Source organism: Astatotilapia calliptera, chromosome 13 (assembly GCF_900246225.1).
Source record: "Astatotilapia calliptera chromosome 13, fAstCal1.2, whole genome shotgun sequence".
Classification (NCBI taxonomy): Eukaryota; Metazoa; Chordata; class Actinopteri; order Cichliformes; family Cichlidae; genus Astatotilapia; species Astatotilapia calliptera.
The window spans coordinates 15,777,533-15,787,427 of record NC_039314.1 but is presented as its reverse complement, the minus strand read 5'-3'; the positions used below and the strand labels follow the sequence as shown (position 1 = coordinate 15,787,427).

Sequence of the window (9,895 nt, the reverse complement as noted above, 5' to 3'; positions counted from 1 at the left end):
GAACCTGAGGTCATCAGTTCTTCCTGCAGGAGGCAATCAGCTAAAGACATTTTTTCCATCTCCTGACAGCAGAGAGGAAGAGATGCCTTCAGACACTGCGCAGGTGTTTTCGTTCAACGTCGACCTGTTTGTAAATTTATGCATGGCGAGGGATCCCCTGCTGTCTGCTTACTGGATTTGAGGCTATCACTTGCACTTTCCTTTTCAATTTTTTGTGCATATATTTGCATATTGTTATATTTGTTCAACCTGTGTTGTTCCTGCTTTGTTTGAGTTTGTTGATGGGCCTTTTTTCACATTTCACATTAATTCCACATTTAAGTGGAATTTGGAATACATATATTGAGAATCCAGATTTAGACTCTGTTATCAGGACTGTTCTGTCAGGGAACATTTTTCGTAAACCACGAAAACAGACAGCTGACATCATTTAAACTCTTAAGTAAGTAACTAAAGCTTGCAAATGAGAAGAAAACCCTTAAGTTAGCAGGACTGTTTAAATATTTTAAATGAATTTGAGATGAACCCCATTTTCTTATCTTTATTTTTTGCACAATTTGAATATATTATGTCAATTTGTGAATCATAATGTCTTATATATGTTTTTTCCTCTTAGTTTTTGTATAAACTCTCAACCTTTAGTACACATGTATCGTGGATAATGGATAATATTGTTAGCACTGATGTTCACAAATAAAGTTCTAGCTTGGTGGTTATTACTAGTAATGAAGTTCAATGGGAGAATTATTTTTTCTGTTGAAGCTAATATTTCCAATCGCCTATAAAGGCATCATTGGCTAAGTACGCATGCGCGGTGCCCTCGGTGACTGACAACGCAGCGCGAGAGCCCTGCGCAGACTCTTCCGACGCCATCCTTCACTCAAATCCAGCGTGAAACAGAAAGCCAAACGACAACATGAGCTTCTCAGTAGAAGAGAGGGGAAACCCGAACTCCCTGAGCTACCGCTTGTTTTTCAGTAAGTAGGAAATAAGCACAAGTAATAACGTTTCGTCTTTATTCTCTACTTTTAGGACTTTCTTCAAATGCCACCGGCTAGTCGCAACCTCCCACGTGTCACTTATTCATTTGTTTTGCACGTTCCCTTCAGTCATATCAGTGAAGTGTGTGTATTTACATATATCCTTGCAGAAGGAATTAATAGAATGTTTTAAAACCGATAGTAAATCTCCTCTCGAGTCCAATAACCTGGCCTAACCGGTCCTTTAGGTTTTGCCCTGTGAAATAATGATGGATCTGACATGAAGTGGCTATACCTGATCGGCGACCTACCTGTTTGTACATGGGAGAAGGAAGTTGCTTTTGGCTAACTTTCGCACGATGCTAAATTACCTGCAGGCATCATAAATCCTTGGAGATGGTGGGACTACGCCCTCATTGATTTATTACAACCCCCGCTCTTATTTATTGTGGGTCAAAGTGTATTTAGTAATTTCAGCAAGGGCTTTGACTGTCATCACATCATAATCTAGTGTTGTTGTTGTCTCACAGTTTACAGTTTTTATGGCTAGATTACTGCAGGTTTTTCATTAAAGCACGTTCATACCAGCTGCAGTAAAGAAGTAAGGGGCAAAATAAGCTCCGGTTAAGTATGCACGGCAGAGTGCAGCCTTTGCAAGCAGGGGCCTCCGAGCACGATATGAATGACTTCATTCAGCTGAATGCTGTCATTGAGCAGTTTGTATTTGCCTGCCGTATTCATACAATGTTTAATCTTTGTTGCAGAAAATGCTGAAGGGAAGTACATCTCACCATTTCATGACATACCTATGTATGCTGACGAAGGCCAGGTAAGCCACCTTTACCCTGTTGCGTATGTAAATATGCGTGCATTTATAAGATCAGCCCTCAAGATAAATTTCCCCTGCAGCACAGGCAGTGATGTTCAGCTGCTTTTTTTTTTCTGTAGTAGTGAGCCAATAATCGATTTGCAAGGCAGTGGCCTTTACTCCATGTTCTCAGTGCTGTGTCAATACCTTTTGTGATTACTGTAGATTATTTATCTTATCTGCCAGCAGCAGTTAATTGAAGCAATACCTGAGCATGAGCTTGAATGGATGATAAAAAGTTTAGAATTGTCTCGCTTAAGTATGAATGAAAAAAAACAAACTTAAAATAACTTAAAGACAGTTCAATAGATTTCTTTCTCTCTGTTTTTCAGAACATCTTTCACATGGTTGTTGAAGTGCCAAGATGGACAAATGCAAAAATGGAGGTAAGACTGGTGCTGCGCAAAATGCATTCTTTCTGAAGGTGCAGTTGATTGACGCAAGAAGGAAAACAAACAAAAAATATATATACTTTTGAGGTGTTTTCACTTACTGAGTGCAGCCCTGACATCGGTGTGTGTGAGAATGCAGATAAGATATTACGTGCTTTTTAGTCTAGTACAAAGTCTGTGCAATACCTGTTGGAACCAATAGAATAGTGCAGGTAATAGTCCAGCCGATATAATTTTTCTATTAGTAGACTCCTGTTCTTTGTGAGAAGGGGCAACTTCAGTTCTCCCTTGACAAGGACAGTGGGAGAAATGTTTTGTCACTCAAGTCTCGAGACTGAAGATTGCTCCATAGCGATATTTAGGGCTCATTACCAGTTATCACAATCATTTGATTGCAGTTCTTGTTACCAATGGTGGCACTATCAGTTATGAGGTGGTGATTACTTTTTCTCACAGGGCCATGTAGGTTTGGATAGCTTTGTTCCCTTAATAGATGAAATCATTCAAAAACTGCATTTTATAATTACTCAGCTTATCGTTGTCTAATAATCACATTTATTTGATGATCTGAAAAATGGAGATGTGACAAATATGCAAAAGGAGAAAAGAAATCAGGAAAGAGGTTTTTTTTCACTGCATCACTTGTAGTTTACTTGTTAATTTTCTGTGCTAGTCATTTCAATACAGTAACTAGAAAAATTTGCATTTCCTGCGAAAATGCTGTGTGGATGCCTTAACGCTGAAGGTGTCTGCTGAAAAAAGCTGAAAAAGTTGAAGAAAAAAAAAACGTTGCCCTAAGCAGGATTCGAACCTGGCCCTTCTGGTCTCAAGGCGGCTACTCATCTCACTGAGCCAAACTCATTCTCACAAAGAAGAGGTGGAGAGACTGACAATTCTGCTGAAATGAGCAGAAGCTGCTGAGAATTGTGCTGATAAGAGGTGAAAAGGCTAAAAATTTTGCAGAAAAGAGGTGAATCAGTAGAATTTCTGCTGAAAAGAGGTAAAGAAGCAAAAAGATGCGCTGAAAAGAGATGAATCAGCAGAATTTCTGCTCAAAATAGTTTTTTTTTTTTTTCTTCTGAAAACGGCTGAGATTTGTGCTAATAAGAGGTGAAAAGGCTGAAAATTTTGCAGAAGAGGTGAATCAGCAGAAGTTCTGCTGAAAAGAGGTTTTTGCTGAAAACAGCTGAAAAAGCTGAAATTTGTGTTGAAAAGAGTTAAATAAGTTGAATTGGTAACTGAAAGAAATGTTGCCATAAGCGGGATTTGAACCCAGGCCTCCCAGTCTGAGAACGGATGCTCATCTCACTGAGCTAAAACACAGGTCAACCCGGCAAGGAAAATCAGTGAGGCCACTGATAATATGGCAGAAATGGGCAAAAAAAATTCAATATCTCAAAAAGTATAGAAGTTATGAGCACCAAAAGTCATAGCTGGAAAGAGCAGAATTCTTTAAGATTTGAACGGTGAAAATGGCACAAAAACTGCGGGAGTAGTTAAGCGCCGAAAAACGTATGGAAGCAACTTGAAGATGAAGAAAAGATAAAGAATAAAGAGAAACAGGAACTCAATGAGCTGCTTCATAATATGAGACTGCAACAGTATCTGTGATGTAGTCTGTGACGGTGCTGTAAATGTTTGTGCGCTCACTCCACTGTGACAGTGTGAAGTCATTGTTGCTGCACTGTTATATTTTTCCACTTGCCAAATGTTTGAGTGTTACGATCGCTGTAATTTCTGCCGTTAAAACGTTTTTCCCTTGGGCTAGAGATGTGAGCGCATCTCTAATGAGCTCCACCGCGGACATTATCTGTGCACCAGTTAATCTGTAGCATTTCATTAACTTGCTGTCATTCAACATTTACAGAATATTTCCCCTACATCTTTATTTGCCAGCTGCTTTCTTCTGTTCCCTGCAGAAGAATCTCCTAAGCCTCTTGAAAGTCGCCCTCATTACTCCAGATTTTCACCACAGGAACTCTGGTTGCAAACATCTTTACCAGAATCTTGTCTTAGGGAAAATTTAATCTTAAATGCTGAGTGTTGTCATCATTAGTTACTTTTTGCACTGTGATGAACTCTCTGAATTCTGCATCAGATCTTGGAAGATTTGGTTTGAGCTTATTCCACAGTGTATTTACTGTGGCTAATGCATTGTTTCCCAATTTTGATAGTTGTATGAAGAATTATTGTTTCTAGCTGTGCATGTAACATTAAGTTACAAGTGCATGCCATTTACCAGGAATGAACTTAATATTAACTGCATTAAAAAATTTCTTTCAGATTGCTACAAAAGACCTCTTGAATCCAATAAAGCAGGACGTTAAGAAGGGCAAGCTGCGCTATGTTGCCAATGTTTTCCCACATAAAGGCTACATATGGAACTACGGAGCCATTCCTCAGGTCAGTATTTTGTTCAAAAGAGCTGAAGTATCCACATTAGTAGATTGCTTGAACAGTGAGTGATTTAACTTCCTGCTTTCATGTCTTAGACGTGGGAAGATCCGGCACATAAAGATGGAGACACTGGCTGCTGCGGTGACAATGATCCCATAGATGTCTGTGAGATCGGCAGTAAGGTGCAGCGCACGCTGATGATTTTGTGATTGTGTTTCATTTCATAAATGAATAATACTGCCAATTATGTGATTTCTTCTTTGTTACTGAAAATTAACCACGAGCTGGAATGTCCTGTGTAGGTGTGCTCCCGTGGTGAAGTAATCAAAGTGAAAGTCCTTGGCATCCTGGCCATGATCGACGAGGGTGAAACAGATTGGAAAGTGATTGCAATCAATGTTGATGACCCCGAGGCCAGCGAGTTTAACAGTAAGTGCCTCAGATTTCTCAGTTTTCGTTTTTCTGCATTAGCGTCATGAACTTATGACGACGATGTTGTCCATCATTAGACATCGGTGATGTCCGGCGCCTGAAACCTGGCTACCTGGAGGCCACAGTCGAATGGTTCAGGAGGTACAAAGTACCAGATGGGAAACCAGAAAACCAGTTTGCTTTCAATGAGGAGTTCAAAGACAAGGTCTCCACCTAACATCTCATTTAGCCAACCAGTCATTTTTTAAACACTTTGTCAGCATTTCCTTCTTTGTCAAACTCAGCATTCAGTTATAAAACAGTTCAAGGAACTGTCAAATTAGTTCCTGCATGTTCAGTTATAAAAGCTTTGATTACTTTATAATTACTATTAAAAGTCCTACACTCATATGTAGTTGCTGTTTTATGTTTCAGGACTTTGCCATTGAAGTAATCAAGAGCACTCACAACTTTTGGAAAGCCCTCATTTCCCAAAAGGCTAGCGCTGGTGAACTGAACTGGTAAACTCTGACTTTTATCAGCTGCTTTTAGAAGAAATGCAAACTTGCAGCCAATAATTTCTTGAATATAAGTAGTCATACTTACTATAAATCTCTATATTATCAAACAAAACAGCAAAAACACATGTGTCTCAGCTGGCGACAGCCCTTTCTGCTGCTCTGCAGATGAGGCTACTGCTGCTGTTGGTGAGGTAAGACTTCTATCCCTGCCAGATTTTGCAATATAACATCAGAAATTTCAAATTTGGGTCTCTTTGATGGATGTTTCTTTCTTTCTTTTTATTTTTTTTTTTTTTCTTTCTAAAGACATGCCCGTGTGGAAAAGAAGACCCTGTCCCCTCGTCAGGTAACATTTCATATAATTGTTATGATTCTGAGGTTGAGTGTTCAGATGTGAGATTTACACGGTTGTTTTCATTCGCAGTTGATAAATGGTTCTACTATGAGAGGAAGTAAAAGAGGACCTTCTTCAAGTGGACCAGGAGGAAAGTTAATCTCTCACAGGAATATTTGAAGACCTACTTGGATTAGGAACCAATGGGATGATGGGTGGTGGGGTCTGGGTTTACCCATCTCCTTGTAGATGGAGAAGAATAGCGATACTATTGATTAATAGTAATGATACTGTAGAGAAAGAGAGCACTTATGTCATGACCAATGATTTTTCGCTTATTTAAAAAAAAAAAAAAAGTAATCTCTTTGCAGATGTGCTGTAATGAACAAAGTGCAGGCACTGTGCCTAGTAGATGCGCGTGTCCTGTCTGAGACCGAACTGCTTTAATAAAGCTTCTGAACGTGAACGTGTGAGTTTGAGTGGAGTCATTAGTATTTAGTTTAGACCAGTGGTTCTCAAACTGTAGGGTGTTATAGTCACCTGATGATCATGGAAAGATGGAGCTGACACAATCAGTTTTTTAAAATTTTCATTTATTTATTTTTTAAGAGTACTGCTTTTCTTTTTCTTTTTTCTTTTTAAAAAAAAATAAAATTGGGATCTGGCTTCTGAAGCGATGTAACAGAAAAGATTGAGAACGACTAGTTTAGAACATGGGCTTTATTGTTATTTATGTTTATATGCAATAACTGGGCATGCCACCACATCACATAGGTGCTCTATTGGATTGAAATCGGTTGATGGTGGAGTTAACTCGTTAACTCATTTTCGTGTTTAAGATTATTTGAACTTCGTGATGTGGTGGGTTATCCCGTTGGAAGCATCAGAAGATGGCAGCTTCCAACAGGGTACACCGTGGTCATTAAAGGATGGATGTGGTCAGCTACAATATTCAGGTAGGCTGTGGTGTTTAAATGATGCTCAATTGGCATGAAATAGCTGCACCCTTTTTTTTTTTTTTTTTTTTTTTTTTTTTTTTTTTTTTTTTTTTTTTTTTACATCACAGCCAAAAGCCTGATGCTTTGACACCAGGGAGAACAGATCCATGCTTTCATATTTATGCCAAATTGTAACCCTAAAATCCAAATGTTGCAGCAGAAATTGAGGCAGAAAGCAAAGTAAAAGCCCAAACAAAAGTCTTCGGCCCCCTTGAACTTTCCACATTTTGTCACATTGCAGCCGCAAACATGAATCAATTTTGTTGGAATTCCACGTGAAAGACCAATACAAAGTGCTGTGCACGTGAGAAGTGGAACAAAAATCATACATGATTCAAAACATTTTTTACAAATAAATAACTGCAAAGTGGAGTGTGCGTAATTATTCAGCCCCCTTTGGTCTCAGTGCAGTCAGTTGCCCATAGACATTGTCTGATGAGTGCTAATGACTAAGTAGAGTGCACCTATGTGTAATCTAATGTTAGTACAAATACAGCTGCTCTGTGACGGCCTCAGGTTGTCTAAGAGAATACTGGGAGCAGCAACACCATGAAGTCCAAAGAACACACCAGACAGGTCAGAGATAAAGTTATTGAGAAATTTAAAGCAGGCTTAGACTACAAAAAGATTTCCTGAGCCTTAAACATCCCACGGAGCACTGTTCAAGCGATCAGTCAGAAATGGAAGGAGTATGGCACAACTGTAAACCTACCAAGACAAGGCCGTCCACCTAAACTCACAGGCCAAACAAGGAGAGCGCTGATCAGAAATGCAGCCAAGAGGCCCATGGTGACTCTGGACGAGCTGCAGAGATCTACAGCTCAGGTGGGGGAAGAAAGAAGAAGCAAGAAGAAAGCCATTGTTAACAGAAAACCATAAGAAGTGCCGTTTGCAGTTTGCCACAAGCCATGTGGGGGACACAGCAAATGTGGAAGAAGCTGCTCTGGTCAGATGAGACCAAAATGCAAAATGCTATGTGTGGCGGAAAACTAACACTGCACATTACATTGAAAAACACCATCCCCACTGTCAAATATGGTGGTGGCAGCATCATGCTCTGGGGGTGCTTCTCTTCAGCAGGGACAAGGAAGCTGGTCAGAGTTGATGGGAAGATGGATGTAGCCAAATACAGGGCAATCTTGGAAGAAAACCTCTTGGAGTGTGCAAAAGACTTGAGACTGGGGCGGAGGTTCACCTTCCAGCAGGACAATGACCCTAAACACAAAGCCAGAGCAACAATGGAACGGTTTAAAACAAAACACATCCATGTGTTAGACTGGCCCAGTCAAAGTTCAGATCTAAATCCAATCGAGAATCTGTGGCAAGGTCTGAAAACTGCTGTTCACAAGCACTGTCCATCTAATCTAACTGACTAGGTTACTTTTAAACATATAACACTGTCAAAAGTGTTAATTTAACACTTTTGACAGTGTTATATGTTTAAAAGTAACCTAGTCAGTTTTGAAGATTAACAAAGACTAACACTGAGCAGTGCTGATTTTCTAACACTGGAAAATAACTCAAAATGTTAGAAATATTCCAGTGTTAGAAAATCAGCACTGCTCAATGTTAGTCTTTGTTAATCTTCAAAACTGACTAGGTTACTTTTAAACATATAACACTGTCAAAAGTGTTAATTTAACACTCAACAGTGTTGTATTTAACACTCAGAGGAGTGGACCCATATAGACACTCTCTAGTGTTAATTTAACACTGGATGTGCAAAGCTGGTAGAGACATACCCTAAAAGACTGGCAGTTGTAATTGCAGCAAAAGGTGGTTGTACAAAGTATTTACTCAGGGGGCTGAATAATTACGCACACCATACTTTTCAGTTATTTATTTGTGAAAAATGTTTGGAATCACGTATAATTTTGGTTCCACTTCTCACGTGTACACCACTTTGTATTGGTCTTCCACGTGGAATTCCAATACAATTGATTCATATTTGTGGCTGTAATGTGACAAAATGTGGAAAAGTCCAATTGGGCCGAATACTTTTGCAAGCCCCTGTACATGTACCGAACAAAATACCCAGTGAGTTTTAAAAAAAAAACAAAAAACAAAACTAAGTTGAATCAATATATTAGTTTTAAGGGAAATGACGTTTGCTGATACTTTGGAACTGGACTTATTTTGATTACTTTAATTTCTTTCATTTAAAAAAAATATTAGTGATTTTAAAAAGTGTTATTTGGCAAGAAAAAGTTTGAGAACTAGTTCAGAACAGACTAAACTCTCATGGTTGTAATGCTGCCACCTAGTGATCACAGCCCTCATCGCCTTCACTTTTTGCTTTAACTACTATATTCTCTGAGAACCGAGGAAAAATGAATCTTCCCATTGAACTTTTTTGTAATTTTCCTTCCTCTTTAGCGTTAAAAGAGGCCACTCAAACACATGAGATATTAATGGAAAGCCCTCTATTTAGTACATCGGGACTTAGTAGGGTAGCTCAAATAAGTAAAAAGATATTGATCAAAAACAAATGTCCATTACAGAGGACATAAAATAATAAGCTGGTTCTATATATTAAATTTAGATCCCGAGGCCCAGTTTTTGTAGCCCAAAGTTATACTAAGAGGCGATTGTGTCTCCTTTATTTTTCTGTTCCTAGTATGAAAACTGTATAATGTCTGGGTAATTTAATTTTTTTTTAAATAGAAATAATTATTAAAATGTAATTACGTTGATACTATGTATGTCGGAAAGTTACACCGAAAATGTAGAAAGATAGTGGCATGACCAGTATCCCCCCCCCCAAACTAAAAGTAAACTACAGTCAGTAGTGTTAAAAAGCAAATTAAGTTCTAAGTTCTTAAAACACATTTTAAATTAATGTTTTCAGGACCGTTTGAAGTGTACTTTAAAAATTTTTTTTTTAAATTGTTATTAAAAAACTAACAAACAAAAAACCCAGCATGCGCACTTCTTACCTTGGTGTGTTGGTAGCCATCCCGGTGACGTACTTCCGGTTAACTGTCAAAGTTGGAG

At 38.7% G+C, this 9,895-nt stretch overlaps 1 protein-coding gene across 1 annotated transcript; it reads left to right on the top strand.

Moving 5' to 3' along the window:
- The first annotated feature begins 796 nt into the window (after positions 1-796).
- ppa1b (inorganic pyrophosphatase 1b) lies at positions 797-6,369 on the top strand. Its single transcript, XM_026190958.1, has 11 exons — positions 797-977; positions 1,745-1,809; positions 2,181-2,234; positions 4,524-4,643; positions 4,733-4,819; positions 4,940-5,066; positions 5,147-5,274; positions 5,484-5,569; positions 5,685-5,760; positions 5,876-5,915; positions 5,994-6,369. The coding sequence occupies exons 1-11, from the start codon at positions 917-919 to the stop codon at positions 6,023-6,025; spliced, it is 876 nt and encodes a 291-aa protein (XP_026046743.1). The 5' UTR covers positions 797-916; the 3' UTR covers positions 6,026-6,369.
- Positions 6,370-9,895: the final 3,526 nt, after the last annotated feature.